This window comes from Monodon monoceros, unplaced genomic scaffold (genome assembly GCF_005190385.1).
Source record: "Monodon monoceros isolate NGI ecotype Baffin Bay Population unplaced genomic scaffold, NGI_Narwhal_1 Super_Scaffold_15, whole genome shotgun sequence".
Taxonomy (NCBI): domain Eukaryota; kingdom Metazoa; phylum Chordata; class Mammalia; order Artiodactyla; family Monodontidae; genus Monodon; species Monodon monoceros.
This window is the reverse complement of record NW_021703771.1, coordinates 16,931,012-16,949,468: the sequence shown is the minus strand read 5'-3', so window position 1 is coordinate 16,949,468 and position 18,457 is coordinate 16,931,012. Positions and strand designations below refer to the sequence as shown.

Sequence of the window (18,457 nt, the reverse complement as noted above, 5' to 3'; positions counted from 1 at the left end):
TATATTTTTTTTTTTTTTTTTTTTTTTTTTTGCGGTATGCGGGCCTCTCATTGTTGTGGCCTCTCCCGCTGTGGAGCACAGGCTCCAGAAGCGCAGGCTCAGCGGCCATGGCTCACGGGCCCAGCCGCTCCGCGGCATGTGGGATCTTCCCGGACCGGGGCACGAACCCGCGTCCCCTGCATCGGCAGGTGGACTCTCAACCACTGTGCCACCAGGGCAGCCCTAAAATTATATTTTAATCTAAATTTCTATACTAGTACTTTATGTTTTATGTATTTTGACTTTCATTTTTATGATTAAGCTATAAATTTTTTAAATGTTTGGAAGATACGAGAAGACGAGTGGGAAAGATTAAATAAGAAAAACCATGAGTTTCCTTCTTTCAGATGAACTCTGCATTCTGTATGGAAGTAGATTCCTCACATTTATGTCTTTATCAATTATATGATGCCATTTATAAGAATTCCTCTTAATTGTGGATGGCCATCCCACGTGTTAAAGGAAGACCCTTCATATTGAGACATTACAGTTTTTTAAGTATCAAGGAGACTGTGGGAAATTACCATCATGACAAGCTGCTGTTAACAAGATTGTTTTCAAGGTAGCCTAGATGAAAGTTTCACTTTAATTGCATATTACTGCAGTTGAAAGAATATACCTGTGACCAAAATAGTAATGTAAATTTGGAGGGACTCCTTAAACAGTACTCTCAAGGGTCTTGTGGGAACAAGGCTTCTCTGTGCTATTGAAAACCTGTTTCTCATATCACACAGTCTAGCCATCTAGCAGGGTTTTGAAATGTCACATGGTGACACAGCATCCTAATGGTATCTCTTGGGAAACATTTTTTTGGCGAGACAATATCAAGGGTCCTTAGAAATGGAAGCAACACAAAGGAAAATAAAAACGAGGACAGGAGGCTGATTCACCTCTCTGAGCAGCGGTGCCGTGTCGCAGATATATTGATTTAATTAGTCCACAACAATGTCTGTCTTTCATGTTTGCTCTGTAGAGTTCCTGCACTGCTAGGCTGCTGCTTTGCGCAATTTGCTTTATTATTTCCTTTAAGCATAGGTCAAGAAAAATGCACTGCAAAGCAGAGTTTCTCTTTAACAGAATTAAAAGCATTGTAATATGTTAATTTAAAAGGTCAAGACTGTTTAGCTTATCAGACATTAATGGTGCATTCTGTGTGTATTCTGAGTGTTTGGTAGGAGTAATTTCTGCCTCTGCTTGTGAGAGATTATAAAAATCTATTTTAATTGTGGAAAAGGATTTTAAGAGATAACTCACCTCACCATGAGAAATGTATATTTAATTCTGCTTAAGGAGTATTTGACAATTAATTACTCCAAAGCATATCTCTTGAACTAAAATATTCATAAATGACAGAAAAACAGCATAAACAAAGTCCAACACTTATTCCTTTCCCTGAATAACCCCGTATGTGTACAGTGTGTTATTTGTGCCTCTGTGAACGTGACAATATATATCTTTGCTTTTCAAAAGACATCTATTGAATATTTGTTATTTCACAATATTTTTCATTTCACCATAATAAAAATTTTGCGTCTTACAACAGGTTGATAAAGGTGGCACCTCAGTCTTTTATAAGATTCATATTATTATTCTAGACGAAAGTATAGCCACACTGATGACTTCAACCTATATTTTAAAGAACAAATGAAATTGAACATTGGTATTTTAGCTGGCGAGTATGACTAACAGTTTTACCTTTTTTTTCATTATTTGTTTGTCTTGTTAAATCCATGAGGGTCTCTCTTTTTTTTTTTCTTAGAATAATGTGTTGAACTTTGTGAACATTCCCAAACGTAAAAAATCGAATTATGAACTTCCGTATAATAGTCATCTTGATTCATAAAGTATGCTTCATCTGCCCATTTTATTTTTAGTTTTTCGTTGAAGTGCTTTAAAGCTAATCCCAGACATTATATCATTTCACCCATATGGATTGTTCTTTTTCACATGAACACAGTGTCATTTTCACACCAGGCAAAATGAACACTCGATGGTACAATACCAGGCCATATACACATTTTACAAATTTTATTAGAAGTATCTTCTGATGTCATTAAAATTTGTTTGAATCAAAATTCACACATTTGGTTGTTTGAGGTAATTTATTTTTTTATTGATCAGATTTTAAAATCCCAGTTACCTATGTGTTGAAAAGGTAGAATTTTATTTTCAAAACCAACCAACAAAACCCACTTTTTCTGCTTCATTGAAAGACAAAGCAAAATGTGCTATAAGAGCAATGATAAATGAAATACATAACAGCACCTGACAAAAAATTTTTTGCTTCGAATAGAAAAATCCCTTCTTCTTAAGCATTACTACTCCAATAACCTGTATTAGTTTTTAGTAAAGCCCTTAGTATTTGGTAAGATTTAATGAGGATGGTCTGATTTAACTTGTATGAAATAGGATCCTTTAAAAAGTGTCTTTAGTACCAATTTGGAGCCATACAGATAGCTTTTATTGTAAGAAAGCATGAACCTGCCAAAATGTGAAACTTTACAGTTGAGCATGCTTGGTTTCTAAGCTGTCATCTTCCTGTAACCTTGCCTGGACCTAAACAAATTGGCACCTGCCTTGGTTTCTATGTCTGTGGCTTTTGACTGTTTTTTTTGACCTCTAACTACAGTAAGAACTGTATAGTAATTTTTTTACATTAAGATCTGATAATGCACACACAGAGACACAGATGCACCTCAAGTAGATGTTTCTTAAAGAACTACTTACATTATGTTTGAAGCACGGTGATGTTTTCTGTTCCATTCTATTTCGTATTTCTTTAAAAATTCAGGGTGCCACCCACTGAATTGATTCTATGAATTAGTTTGGAAAACACTTGGCATAGTGCTTAGGAAGCATAAGCTCTAGCATCAAAGGGACCTGGATTTAAATATCAGCTCTATTAGTTACTAGCAGCACATCCAGACAAAAAAATCTATACCTTTGTGGGAAGGTATGGGTTTTCTGCCCATTTTTTGAATGACGTGTGCCAAAAGTGTATTTTATTTACATAACATCTGCCTAGCGGTTACCCATGTGCCAGGGACAGTGTTTTACAGCACTCTGTTTTAGATCCTAATAAACAGCTCTATGAGTTAACACTACTGTCGATTTCATCTTACAGATGAAGAAACCAAAGCAGGTTAATTAACTTGCCCATGGTCACACGTCTAGTAAGTAACAGAGCTGGGATTTGAACTTAGGAAGTCTGGCCCCAGACTCCAGGCTCTTAACCACCATGATATTAATTATAATATCATCTCTTATAACAAACTATAAGTCAGTAAGATTTTTTTATTAAGGTGTAATTGACATTTTACTACTTTTAGGTATATAACATAGCGATTCAGTATTTGTATGTACTTCAAAATGATCATGACAATAAGTTTAGTTAACATCCATCACTGTACTTAGTTACAGAACTTTTTTTTCTTGTGATGAGAACTTGTAAGATTTACTAAGGCAACTCTCAAGTATGCAATACAGTATGGTTAACTATAGTTGCCATACTGTACATTACATCCCCATGACTTATTTTATAATTAGTTTGTACCCTTCGACCACCTTCACTCATTTTTGCCCACCCCTGCCAACCTCTGTTCTGTATGTCTAAAAGATTAGTCTTTTGTTTTCTTAATAATTAGGTGACTGCTAGCTGTTTTAATCTGTATCCCCAATGATAAAGTTGGATTTTCAAAGTTTAACAGTGTTTCAGGAATTTGTTCCAGAATGCTGTCTTTCCAGGTACAATGCATATCTTAAATGGAAAAATAGAAATATATGAATGGGTTAGGTATTTTTAACTTCCAGTGGTGATTATGAATTATAGATTACTTTTACATAAGTTGCACTGGACTAGGAGTCAAAATAATATAGGTTCGGGCTTCCCTGGTGGCGCAGTGGTTGACAGTCCGCCTGCTGATGCGGGGGACATGGGTTCGTGCCCCGGTCCGGGAAGATCCCACATGCCTCCGAGCGGCTGGGCCCGTGAGCCATGGCCGCTGAGCCTGCGCGTCCGGAGCCTGTGCTCCGCAACGGGAGGGGCCGCAGCAGTGAGAGGCCCGCGAACCGCAAAAAAAGAAAAAAAAAATAATAATATAGGTTCAAGTTCTAATTCTGTTTTCTAGACACATGAGTTGGGGCAAGTCACCTACCCTCTCTACCTTTGTTGCCCACCATCTGCCTATTCTAAATGATGTTTGGAGGTGCTTTTTAGAAATGTAAGATGCTTCTTGTTCAAATTACTTGGCAACGTGTAGATTATCAGGAGCTGACTAGTTTGGAAAAATCATTCTGTTCATTTTGTGTTTAGACTTGGAAAAAGTGATCTCTGTGCATGTGAATTATGCATACAAGCTAAATGTATTCCCAGTATTTAGTAGATGGCAAAATAAAATGTAAAGTTCAATGTATACTCTAGAGACCATGTTAAAATTATATATTCCTTTTAAGAAAAGCTGAATGACATTTAAATGACATTTTTCTGTTCTACAGAAACCAAAGGCAAATACCAAAGTAATTTGTAAGCGTTGCAAGGTAATGTTGGGAGAGACTGTGTCATCAGGTAAGAATTTCATAATAAAAAAGCCAAAATGATTGCCTTCTTGTTAAAAAAAAACAAAACAGTAGAAGAAGATTTTTATAGGAAATATATAGGAAAGATAGATGACTAATACATGTTGTAGAATTGATGCTTTTAAAAATAGAAATCAACTAATATATCATCCAGTATGCCAAGAAGTTTGTGTATTTTGACCTTTGTAAGTACATAGTACTGAGTTTTAAGCATTAAGAAGTTGGGTAATTTTCAGTATTTCATATCTTCTTTGTAGATATAAAGCAATAGTATAAAGCTGGTACTTGGGTCTATCTTAAAGAAGATTGGAGCTTTTTTCTTAATACAGCTCCTCAGTCAGAAGAATTGGTTGCCAGAGATGATGGAGGAGATGCTGGCTGTTGTGTGCCTCAGGGCTGTGTTTTGAGGCTTGGAGGTTGGGGGTGCAGAGAACCTGTTGAAACATTCTGAGTTTTATACTCCTTCCTTGTTCTTTTTTCCTATAGTGTTAATTATATTTTACATAAAGCCTATGTTATACGACTTTCCAATATAATAATGAAATCCTGATAATTAAAATGCATCACTCTTTAAAGATATGGTTTAAAAATGTCTAGAGAGCTACAGCATGCTGTGTTAGCTTTGTGGGTGAAGAATAATTGTTTTTAATAGAATTAATTAGAAGATGTGAGTTAAGTGAAACTATTGTACTCAAGGGAAGGCAGATGGTGGCATTTTTTTTGTTTGTTTTTTAAGATCATCAGAGTCTCATAACTTGATCTGAGAGAACAGAAAAGGAAGAATGAGTAGTAGTAAAGGATGCCACCCTCAATGTCATTTTTGGAGAATGAAAACAAGTCCCTTAAGCAATGACTTAGAAAATCTTAAGGCTTCCAGTTTAAATAAGGGTGAATTGATTTTTTTCATGCTTTTCTCTCCTCCCTGAAGCCCAGTTAAAATGTCAGTTAAGGAATAAAAAAAAAGGACATCCACAGAGACAAAGAGAAATGGGGAGGAGGCAACAGTGATGTGAACTAGAGGTGTAAGCAAACTTCTTTTGGAAGCTGTAGAGCTGAGACGGGTAGGAACACACTTGACAGTGTGGAGGAAGCTGCAACCTTGGTGTCTGCAGAAGACCATTTAGATAAGGAGTGAACCAGTTCTCACTGTAGATCCCCAGAACTGGCCAGAGTTTAGAGGTAGCAGGCAAGAGGGACAAGGGACTAAAAGCAGGATGATTAATGCAAAGTTTGTATGTGGAGCCATAAGATTCCTAAGACTCTTTCTCCGCTTGCAACTTGCTTATGCTCTCAAGGTAGGAGATTGGAGCAGCCTTTCTTGGAATAAGGGAATGGAAGTGTACTAACCAGAGAAAAGATCTGCAGACACTGATTCTCAGGGGTCATGTAACAACAAAAAAATGAGCTTATATTCAGCTATCCTACTCTCAACAAGCCTTATATCTACACACAAGAGCTCCCTCTCAGCATTTTACTACCTTACACTTAAATCTGAATAGATTGCTGAGAATCAGTAAACATTAAAAAGAGTCCAAAGCAAATACATAATCAAGTAAACAGAGTAGACGCATTGAGAAGAAACAAATTATGTATAAAACAGAAGAAAATCTTTTAAAAAACCATAATAAATGTCCTTGGAGAAATGAAATAATATTATCTCTATAATTCAGAGAATGTCGAATTAAAGATGTAACAGCTTGAAAAAACTAACCAAAGGACTGGAAAATGAAATTAAGGAACTATTTCAGAAATCAGGACCAAAAGACAGAGGTTGAAAATTGGAAAGGAAATTTCAAAAAAAAAGATCATGTAAGTTTCCTGAGGATAGGAATATTGTCTATCTCATTTCTCATGATAACCACAGCACTTATATCAATATCTGGCACATAGTGGGTACCCAGTAAATATTTGTTGAATGAGTGAATGAATTGAGCCTTTTAGGGCATCCGACATCTAGCTGGGAGAAATTCTAGAAAGAGAGAATAGAGACAACAGGGTGGGGGAAATTATCAAAGAACAGAAATACCAAAAACACATTAAAAAGGTATTTCCCAGAGCTAGGGCTTAAGTTTCTCAACTGAAAGAGCCCACTAAGTGTCTCATATAATTAATGGAGGGGTGACAGGGAAGCTACTTAAAGCCACGTAATTGAGTGATTTCCAAACGCCAAGGGTGAAGTTTCTAGAGAGAAAAAAGCAGGTAATGTACAAAGGATTAGGAATCACAATGGTGCTGAACTTCTTAATAGCTAGAAGACAATGAAGAATGCCCTCATAATTTAGAAGGAAAAAGATGTTCAACCCAGAATAATTCAATAGACAGTCAAACTGTCAGTCAGGTATGAAGATTATAAATACATATTTGGAAATACAGGGTCTCAAAACATGGACCTCAAAGTTACATTTTCCTTAGGAATCTACCATAGGGTATGCATCACCAAAACTAGGAATTTAACCTCAAAAGAGAAAGTGTGGGATTTGGGGAAACAGATTGTCCAACACAGGAGAATGAGGTAAGGAAGTCCCAGGGTGAGGGATGTACAGCAGGCATTACAGCCTGGATTGAAGCAAGGGGAGAGAAACTGTAATAAAGACTTTTTCAGTTATACACCGAAACTGGTAAATTTGTTGAGTTGTTTGACTACATGTAACAAATAATCTTGAGACAAGCCATTTCATCATATGGGAAGAATTAACTAAAGGTGTTTGGAAAAACTAAACACACGAAAAAAGAAAGCAGTTACGTGCTGCAGGAAAACAGAAGATTGAACAAAAAAGGAAGCACTTCCATGGTATCATTATGGTCACAATAATGTGAACACTGATTATCAATTTAACCAAAAATCTTTATGATGTAATATATAAGTATATTAGGGGGTCATTGTATGTGAATATGTGTGTGGGGTGATGTAAGGGAGCTATATCCACATCTACTCTAAAAGTAAATTAGTAGGACTCTCATTCCAATAATGGTGGCATAAAGAAAATAGATAGTTCTACGCTGTAGGAAACAAGTACTGAACTGTACAAGTTCAGAAGAACAGCTACTAGAAAATAACCAAAATGAAGCAATGATTTGAGAGGTGTAGTTATCAAAAACTGCTACTGCCTTGGGTTAGAATGGCAAATTTGTGAGCTTTTTTTGCTTGGGATCATTGACATACTTCACACGCCCCCCCAAACTTGGGCAGGAGAAGAAAACACAGCTTTATTATCTATAGGTGGTAGGTTTGGTTCAGGGTAGGCAAAGGAGAAAGTAGAAATTTAAGAGGGATATTTTGGAAGCAAGAGGGCCGTGGAGGGGCTGAGCTGATAACTTAACCCGGCTCTGGCTGACTGCAAAACTATACGTGCATACAGTAGATGCCAGGGAGTCCAATAAGAATTGAAAGCTTGGGGAGACCAGAAAATTTGCTGTGGCTTTGATTGCATTCCTCAATTCACACACAACTTGGGCAGCAGAAGATGGAAGCCTTAATGGCTTGAGGCATTTGAGCAGAACCTCTCCCCAAATCTGCGGTCGACCAAACTGTGCAGAGATAGTGAATACTCTCTAGGGAGTCAGGCTAAACAAAACAGAACTGAGCAGAGACATTAGTGACTACACACTGTGGGAAGACATATTTCCTGGTTTAAGTCCAAGCTTGGTAATTGACCTATAAACCAATTACCCTTAAAAGGACAAAGCAAGGGACTTCCCTGGTGGCCCAGTTGTTAAGAATCTGCCTGCCAGTGAAGGGGACACAGGATCAGACACAGGTTCGAGCCCTAGTCCAGGACGATCCCACATGCCATGGAGCACCTAAGCCCGTGCACCGTAACTACTGAGCCTGCGCTCTAGAGCCCACGAGCCACAGCTACTGAGCCTGCGTGCCACAGCTATTGAAGCCCACACACCCTAGAGCCTGTGCTCTGCAACAAGAGAAGCCACTGCAATGAGAAGCCCGTACGCCGCAACGAACAGTAGCCCCCACTTGACACAGCTAGAGAAAGCCCGTGCGCAGCAATGAAGACCCAACACAGCCAAAAATAAATAAATTTTAAAAAAAAAGGACAAAACAAAATCCAGAATTGGTACAATGTATTACATACAATGTCCTACTTTCTTACAGAAATTATTAGCCATGCAGAGAAAGAAAAAGGAGTGACTCATACTCAAGGAAAAAGCACGACTCAATAAATAGGTGCTGAGTAAGCACAAATATTAAATTAGGAGACAAAGATGTTGAAGTAGCTAATTATAAATATGACAAAGAATTAAAACAGGAAACCTCTTGAGTGAACTAATAGCAAATCTCAACAAATTGGAAACTTCAGAGAAAGAACCAGTTGGTAATTACAGAGCTGAAAAGTACAGTAACAAAAGAAAAATTCACTAGATTACTAAAACCTCATATTTGAGGTGACAGAAGAAAAAAAATGTTGAACTTGAAGATAGATGAATAGAAATTAACCAATCCAAAGAACAGAGAAAAAAAATCTCAAAATGGAGAGAATGTCAGATTTGTGGAAAAATATTAACTGTTTCAATAAATGTGTAAGTGAAGCTTTAGAAGGTGAGAAGAAAAAGAAAGGGTCAGGGAAAAAATGTAGGAAAAAAATGGCTGAAATCTTGTCAAATTTGGTGAAACATTTTAACTTTTGGGTCCAAGAACTGCAGTGAATCTCAAGTAGGATAAACACAAAGAGCATTTCACCCAGGCACGTTGTGGTCAAAATGATAAAAGCCAGAGGTAAAGAGAGAATCTTGAAAGTAGCAAGAGAAAACAAAGCATCACATATAGGGATTTCATTAAGCATTAAGGCCAACTTCTTATAGAAGTAATGACGGCCAAAATACACTAAAATGAGATATTCAAAATGCTGCGGGAGGGGCTTCCCTGGTAGCGCAGTGGTTAAGAATCTGTCTGCCAATGCAGGGGACATGGGTTCGAGCCCTGGTCGGGGAAGATCCCACATGCCACGGAGCAACGAAGCCCATGTGCCACAACTACTGAGCTTGCGCTCTAGAGCCCGTGAGCCACAACTACTGAGCCCGCGTGCCACAACTACTGAAGCTCACATGCCTGGAGCCCGTGCTTCACAACAAAAGAAGCCACGACAATGAGAGGCCCACCCACCGCAACAAAGAGAAGCCCCCTCTTGCTGCAACTAGAGAAAGCCCATGCGCAGCAACGAAAACCCCACACAGCCAAAAATAAATAAATAAAATAAATAAATTTATTTAAAAAAATGCTAGGGGGAAAATAAACAAAAACACTTTTCATCTAATCTATATCCAGCAAAGCTCTGCTTCAAAAATGAAGGCAAAATAAAGACATTTTTCTATAAACAGATGGAAATAATGCATTACTAGCAGACAATGCTAAGGAAAGTTCTTCAGGCTGACAATGCTAAGGAAAGATATGGTAATTGTAATCCATAGGAAGGAATGAAGAGCAAGATAAATGGAAAATGTGTGGGTTAATTAGCACAAAAGCAAACTCAAAAGAGGTTAGCATAAAATTGAAAAACACCTTTTCCCTGCCATTTTCCAGTTCTTTAAAAGTAGAACTTTTGATTGCTTTGAGAAGTAAGGACAGAAGTCAAAGACTACACAAAGTAAGAACCTAGTAGGTGACTGTACAAAAATATGAGAGCCTGAATGGCCGTACCATTCACCTTCACACAGTAAAGGTGAATCAGAAGTGAAACAAGCCTATGGAATTACAGACAGGTATCAGTTCTTTGGGACATTAGGAATTTCAGAACTTAGTCTGCGTTGGCCTAGACATAATGCCATGAGCCTGGGAAAATCAAATGCAGATCACCTCTGGAGGAAAATACTTTCATTATAAAACTCATGTTATTCCCACAAATAATTTGGCAAGTACAGTGTTTACCATACAACCAAACATAAATAAGTACACAAGTAAACAACATCCATCCACAAGAACTAACAAAAATAGCAAACAATAGAAACAGACTTATGTTATTGGAATTATCAGATGTAAACTGTAAAACAACCATGCTTACTATTTTTAACAATACAAAAGACAGGTTTGAAGATATCAAAAGGAAAAGGAAACTATAACACTAAGCATATTTGGAAAAGAATTTCTAAAAAATTCTAAAAAATTTCTGAAAAATATAATTGAAATTGAAAACTCAGTGGGCAGTTTAACAGCAGGTTAGGTACAGCATGGAGAATGATTTAATGAACAGAAGATAGATGAGAAGAAAAATCTGTAATCCAGCACAGAGACACAAGAAGGTAAAAAATATAGAAGAGAGGGTAGGAGACATAAAACACAGAGGAGATCTAATGTATGTTTAATCAGACTTCTAGAAGGAAAAGAGAAATAGAATAGAGCATAGGCAATATTTGAAGAGATAATTGCTGAGAATTTTGCAAAAATGATGAACAACAGTTTGTAGTTTGAAGTCCAATGAATTCTACTTAGATGAGGCCCAAGTAAGAGAAATAAAAAGAAGTCTATAGCTAGACACATCAGTGATATGGCAGAAAAATTAAAAAAAGAAAAGAAAATCTTAAAAGTAACCAAGGAAAAATGACATCACCTTCAAAGGAATAGCAGAAATGGAGGTTTGAAGACAGTGGAATGATAGTGTGCACAAAGGTTAAAGACTGCTAACCTAGGATTTTATATCAGGAGAAAATGTCCTGATACGAAAGAATCAAGACAAAGATAAATATATTCTCTGGCAAACAAAAGCTAGGTTAATTCAATTCTAATGGTTTGGTTTCTTATGAAAAGAAATTTTACCTGTATATTAAGTAAAAGAAAACGATCCCAGATAGAAAGTCTAAGTTCAAGAAGGATTGGTAAAGAAAGTGGTAAATATGTGGGTGACACTAAATGAATGTTAACTGTGTAAATCAATAATACCTTGTGGGATTAAAATTATGGAATTAAATTATAGTTTAACAACAGCTGGGACAAAAGGGATCACTTTATAATGTTAAAAGTTTCAATTCTGCATCTAATAACATGACTTCAAAATAGTAAAGTGAAAAATTGGACTTCAAGGGGAAATGTATAAATTCATCATCATAACTCGAGATATATAATAATCTGTTAAACTTTTAAATTTGTTTTTTTGCCTTTTTCTGTGTGTTATACTGAGCAGTTGTAAACATTTGTAGAAAATCTACAAGGAACAACTTGCCATCTTATTAAAACAATTAAAAAATTGTTAGCACACCATTTTTAATGACTGTATATAATTATCTTGCCTAAATGTATAGTTGTTTATTTAATCCAACCATCCTCAATTTTTAGAAATTTCAGTATTTTTCTATTAATATTATAAGCCTCTTAATAGATAAATGTTACAGATATCTGTGAGTATTTCTTTGAGATAAATTTTTAGGCATTTAATTATGGTGTCAAAATATATAAACATTTTTAAGGCCTTCACCAAATGGCTTTCCAGAAATTTATTATTTGCACTCCTGACAGCAGAATGTAAGTGTATCCAGTTCTCCATATCTTCATTGCTGCTGCACTTTATCATTCAGAAATATTTTATTTATTTGATGCTGAAAAATATTTTAATTTCCATTTCATTACTAGTGAGTGAACATTTTTCATGGATTTTTAAAAAAATCCAAAATGGTTATGTTTATATTCAGTTCTATTAAATATTTAGTTTACTGTTTAAATTTTTCTGTAAATGAAGGACTCAGATAACCAGATTTGGTAACAATTGTACATTAATCGACTCAGTGAGATTCTGGGTAAATATCAACGTGAGGTTCACAGCTTCTGTTCATGGGGTTTAGAATACTGTGATTAAAAAGCCTTTTTCAGTGACTCCTAGTTTTGTGGCTACTCTGTAGAAATGAGGAAACCAAATGACTAATTTTTAGGTGAGTGGGCTTTGGCTGTGATGTGACTAGTTATTATGACCTTGCATACGTGTGAGCAGAGTCTTGCTGTACCAGGCTCATCTGGCCACGTGCTCTTCTAAAACAACACCGAGTTACCTGAAGTCTCAGACTGTCTCCTTGTAGCCATCATTGCTTTGTCTTCTGACACTAAGTCATTTTTGGAAAAGTTTTACTAAATAGTAATTGTACCAGTATAACGAATATTTGGTTTGGAATGTCTTAATTTGAAACCAGCATGTCCACAGTAGAAATATTAATGTATTGGGGAGATCTTTTAATATTCTTTTTTTTTGTTTCTAGAAACCACTAAGTTTTATATGACAGAGATAATTATTCAGCCATCTGAAAGAAATTTTCCCATCATACCAAGGTACAAATAGCTAATTAAGTGTGTTCTGTAATTTCACATGTAAGGAAAGATAGGTATTTGGGAATTATTAATTATAATTTTATTATAATTATTTATTGTAAGTGATTATTTGGGAATTCATTTTTATTTATACCCCTCTTTGTTTGGAAAGGAAAAATAAAAGTCTTTGGAAAGGTTTTTAGGTAGTGGAACCAAACCACAGATATGAAAGATTTGAGGATTTATTGATGGTTTGCTTGCATAATGGTATAGACAAATGTGCTCTTATAAATCTTCTAGTTCTGAAAGTTTTTTGTGTTTCTTTTTTTTTTTTTCTTTGTGGTACGCAGACCTCTCACTGTTGTGGCCTCTCCCATTGTGGAGCACAGGCTCCGGACACACAGGCTCAGCGGCCATGGCTCACGGGCCCAGCCGCTCCGCGGCATGTGGGATCTTCCCTGACCAGGGCACGAACCTGTGTCCCCTGCATCGGCAGGCAGACTCTCAACCACTGTGCTACCAGGGAAGCCCTGTGTTTCTTTTTATGTGCTAGATACCCAAGGTTTTATGATATAATCATCAATAGGTTTTTGAGTAATTATTTCTGGTATTAATTTAACTTACTTGAAACATGGGTTAGTTTTTAAATGACTTGTGTGTTTTTAAAAAGAATGTTACTTAGCCACTCAATCCATTAGTGTTTCTTTTCTTAGAATCTTTTTAGTCTTGCAAATGAAAGTTAACTGTAGTATGTCTTTATTTCAGCTAATTTATTGATGTCTAAAAATTATGGCTCTCTGAATATAACCTTGAACTTTATCCTCCTATAAATACTTTGATTCTGTACCTCAGATCTGACACCCTGAGGGGATACAAATGGAAAACATTGGAGATAATACTGTCTAATGTTTGGGAGGAAATTTCTTACCTTCTTTTTTTTTTTTTTTTTTTTTTGCGGTACGTGGGCCTCTCACTGTTGTGTGGCCTCTCCCGTTGCGGAGCACAGGCTCCGGACGCGCAGGCTCAGAGGCCATAGCTCACGGGCCCAGCCGCTCCGCTGCATGTGGGATCCTCCCGGACCGGGGCATGAACCCGTGTCCCCTGCATCAGCAGGCAGACTCTCAACCACTGCACCACCAGGGAAGCCCTCTTACCTTCTTTTTTAACTTAGTTATCCACTGTTGAATGTGCCGCAGCACAAATGGATTATTGACTTGTCTAACAGTATTTTTTTATTTAGTGGGAGGAATAGTTAGGTTTGGGGTGGAAAATGTATTAAGGATCAAAGAATGGGTTATAGAAAGACTGGTGCAAGCACAAATACATTACAGTCGATTAAAATTAGCACAGGTTGTGAGGGGATGGGCAGCATATAGAAGAGTCCAGCATGCACCCACCTCTGCCTTATAGGTGCCCTGTGGGTATTTAGACTTATTACGAGAGGCACATTGTGAAAACTGGTTTGTGTTCAAACAGGTCTCAGTTTGTACAGAGCGTTATTGCCCAGTGCCTGGTGGAACTCTCCTCTGCTAGAAGCACTTTTAGATTCACTCTTCAAGGACACGACGGCAAAGCGTACATCTTGGTAAGAAATGATTTCACCCAGCTTTTTGTAGCCTAGTAATCCAGGGGCTCAGAAATTCTTTGGTTTTTGTCATTCTTTTTTCTTAATTCTCGGGTCTAGAAAATAAATGATGAAAAATTGAGTTTTTAATCTCAGTTTAATTCACAAATCAAGTCCCCTTAATTGGACAAGTGATTTAAGTGCCTCTGCGTGCGTACTAGGGATTTAGAGACAACTACAACCTGATTCCTCGGTAGAAGCTCATGCCACAAGGTGAAGTTTTTCTACTCTTAGTTTTTAATGGCTTTCTTGGTCAGCGTAACACAATTCTGTCTTTCTCACTTTTTTCCCCATTTGATACTCTTATGGTTAAAATACGTTCTGTTGCTCCTGTTTTTGTTTTTATTGTTTTGTGTGTGTGTGGTAAGAACACCTAACGTGATCTACCCTCTTTACAGATTTTTCAATGCACAATACAGCATTGTTAGTTACAGACGCAGTGTTGTAGAACCGGCCTCTAGAACTTACTCACCTTGCCCAACTAAAACTTTATACCCTTTGATTAACAACTCCCCATTCTTCCCTCCCTCCAGCGCCTGGCAACCAGCATTCTGCTTTCTGCTTCTATGAGTTAGACTATTTTAGATTCCTCATGTAAGTGGAATCATGTATTCTTATCCTGCTGTGTCTGACTTGTCCTATTTTTCATAATGTCCTTGAGGTTCATCTGTACTGTTGCATATTACAAGATTTCTTTCTTTTTAGAGGCTAAATAATATTCCATAGGGTGTATGTACCACATTTTCTTCATCCATTCATCACTGGTGGACAGTTAGGTTGTTTCTGCATCTTGGCTATTGTAAACAGTGCTGCAGCGAACATGGGAGTGCAGAGATCTCTTTGAGATCCTGATTTCAGCACTTGGATGCTTGAGAAGTAGTAGCAAGTTTTGGAGAAAAGGCTCCGCAGTTAGCAGAATCATCCCCTACACGTACCACAAGCATTTAATATTAAACTGCTCCTGTCAAAAATAACATTCTGCAGAAAACAATTGGGGACATAATGTGAAAATCCAAGATCGAGGGCCCCCGTCTCTTCTCTGCCTCCACACCTGCTTTATTCAACCAGTAAACATATATTGAGTACTTCTTATTTGAAAGACACTGTCCTGGGTGCACAAGATAGAACCAAAAATGCCTTTGAGGACCTCGCAAGCTAATAAGGGAGCATGGTAGCTAAAAGGAGAGAGGTATTGAAGTGATTATTAGGTGTTGCTTTGTGGCTGTCCATCCATCACAGGGACCCCATGCTTCTCTAATTCCAGATAATTTCTATTCAAAGCTGAAATATTTTCTAACTCAGATTGATACTAAGTATACCTCATAGTCCTAGTCTGAAATCAGTCTTTTTTTTTTTTTCACCTTTTTTTTCGGCCGTACTGCGCACCTTGCGAGGTCTTAGTTCCCTGGCCAGGGATCAAACCCGTGCCCTCTGCACGTGGAAGTGCGGAGTCCTAGCCACTGGGCCACCAGGGAATTCCCTTAATTTCCTTTTATTGCAAAGTTTTCGAGTTGAAAGTCAGGAGTAGGAACTTTTTAAACTTACTACTAATGTATATTTAAATTAAAAAAATTTTTTTTTATAAAAGTAATACAGTCTTGAACCACATTCTGACAACGTGAAGAACATAAAAGAAGTGGTAGTTCCCCTGTCCTGTCCCCTCTTCTGCCCCGCTGTGTCATACCATCCGGAGGTAATCATTAACAGTCTGACATGCGTACTTCATTCTTTTCCCTGTTTACAGTTCTATGTACATACGCCCACAGGTATTTGTAAAAATAACAATAATGATGTGATTAGCATTGTTCTTTAACATGCATTCTTCACACAACCAGGTATCATGAGGCTTGTTTCTTTGTTAGTGTAAATATGGATTGGACTCTTCCTAATGAGTAGAATTCCACTGTATGGCTGGTAAAGACAGTGCTGCAGGGAAAATCCTCTTTGCACATGTATTTTAGTACTTCAGAAACAGATCTTTCTCATCTTATGCAGTATTGGAATTTGTGTATTTTAAACTCTGATATTTTATATCACCTCTAAAAAGTTGGACTAATTTATCCCTTGTGAACATCCTTTATCCCTTATAGACATTTTTTTTTTTGCGGTACGCGGGCCTCTCACTGTCGTGGCCTCTCCCGTTGCGGAGCACAGGCTCCGGACGCGCAGGCCCAGCGGCCATGGCTCACAGGCCTAGCCGCTCCACGGCATGTGGGATCTTCCTGGACCGGGGCACGAACCCGCGTCCCCTGCATCGGCAGGCGGACTCTCAACCCCTGCGCCACCAGGGAAGCCCCCTTATAGACATTCTTGGTGCCCCCGCCCAGGTCCCCTCTCCTTGGCTGGTCCCCCCCTTTCCCATTGCTGAGAATGTTGCCTGCTCACGGCTCACGGTCGCCCTCTTCTCCAGAGACTTGTCCCATCCTGACAGATGCTGCCTGGCCTGGGAGTTTCCTGTCCTCCGCCGTCCCCCACCCCTGCCCTACTCAGCCCACTGCCGATGACCCGACCCTGGGCTACAAAACCTGCCATCTCCTGTCTCAAGATGGGACAGACTCTGTAGGTGGAATTCAGGCTTCAGAGCTCCCTGTGAGATCAGGCTGAGTCCACATTGTTGGCTACCCTGCCTTATCTTCTTGCCCTCTCTCCCTTTCTCCTGAGAGTATTTCCTCAGTGAATCAGCTGTGTCCAAATCCCAAAATAGTCTTCCATGAGCAACGTGTGGGAATACCTGCTCCAAACCCCTCTTCTGAGCTGACTGTTATCAATCTTTCTGTATTTGCCAATCTGATAAGTGAAAAGTGGTGGCAAAGAATTTTGCATTTCCTTATTACTAGTTATGTTAACATTTTAATATATTTATCACTTATTTTTTCTGTTTATATTCTGTTCAGTTCTGTTCATATTCTTCGCCTGTATTTCTCTTGGGCTGTTTTTTTTTCTCTTATTGATTGCTAGGAGCTCTATATATTATGGATCATAACTTTGTATGTATTAAATATTTTCTCCTAATCAGTTGTCTTTTCTTTAAAAACTTTGTGTTGTCAGTGGCTCTACCAAAGGTTATACTTTGAAAGTCTTACCCTACTTAAAAGTTATATATGTGATATTTTTTCTGGTGTTTTATAGTTTTGTCTTTTTTTAATGGTTTTGTTTTTGTTTTTTTGAGTGGTGGTATGAGGTCTGAATAGGGTTGTGATATTCTTGTACTTGGACTTTTCTCTCCATGTCTTTAGCTATGGCTTTTAAACTCAGACACTTTGGTGATTGAAGCTTTGGAAAGTTCCACAAGTATCAAAAAATTCCCTCTGTTGGAAGACTTATTGAAGGCCGATTCCAGTTCTGCCTGGAATGCTGTTAAGGTCCTCTACCAGCCATGCATCAAAAGCAGGAATGCAGAGTAAGTCATCCTTTTGTTCTCTCCCTCCACATTGGTTTTCCTTTCTGTTGCCACATTGGTGTTAAGAATTAAATGGGACTGTACCACTTCCCTACTTGATGCTCTGGCAATCATACTGCTACCCATTGTGCTTTAAAAATGGGTTGAATCATTACAGGTCGTTCATGCTAATGTGCAGAAAGCTTGCTTTTACTGAAAATAATTGGTCTTTTTTTTTTTTTGTAATCTCAGCTGTCTGTACATATGGCTGCAGGACTAAATCAGGCTTCAACAGCTATGACTATTTACTGATAAACACTTTCCAGGCATTGGGATACAGTTGTGAACAAAACGCAGCCCCTGCCTCCTGGGGTTGTCATCCTCATAGGGAGAAAGAAAGCAGGCCATAAACAAAACAGACAAAACATCAAAAACTGATATGGCTCTTCCTGTAAGTCAGGAGCTCATCTGAGGGCTTCTCGCTCCTTTAAGCCCAACAACAACCCTGTGGGGTAGGTACACTTATCACCCCATTTTAAAGACAAGGACACTGAGACACAGGTGTGAAATGTAAAGCAAGTTAGTAGGGTGTAGGAGG

The 18,457-nt window shown here is 37.9% G+C and overlaps 1 protein-coding gene across 3 annotated transcripts in view; it reads left to right on the top strand.

The window, feature by feature from the left end:
* The window catches only part of UBE3D (ubiquitin protein ligase E3D), a 155,585-nt gene that overhangs the window by 25,235 nt on the left and 111,893 nt on the right, over positions 1-18,457 (top strand). For all 3 annotated transcript variants that reach the window (XM_029224004.1, XM_029224006.1, XM_029224005.1), the window contains 4 exons: positions 4,534-4,603; positions 12,808-12,877; positions 14,333-14,441; positions 17,717-17,880. In XM_029224004.1, the coding sequence (XP_029079837.1) occupies positions 4,534-4,603; positions 12,808-12,877; positions 14,333-14,441; positions 17,717-17,880 (413 nt within the window). The remainder of the gene's footprint in view (positions 1-4,533; positions 4,604-12,807; positions 12,878-14,332; positions 14,442-17,716; positions 17,881-18,457) is intronic.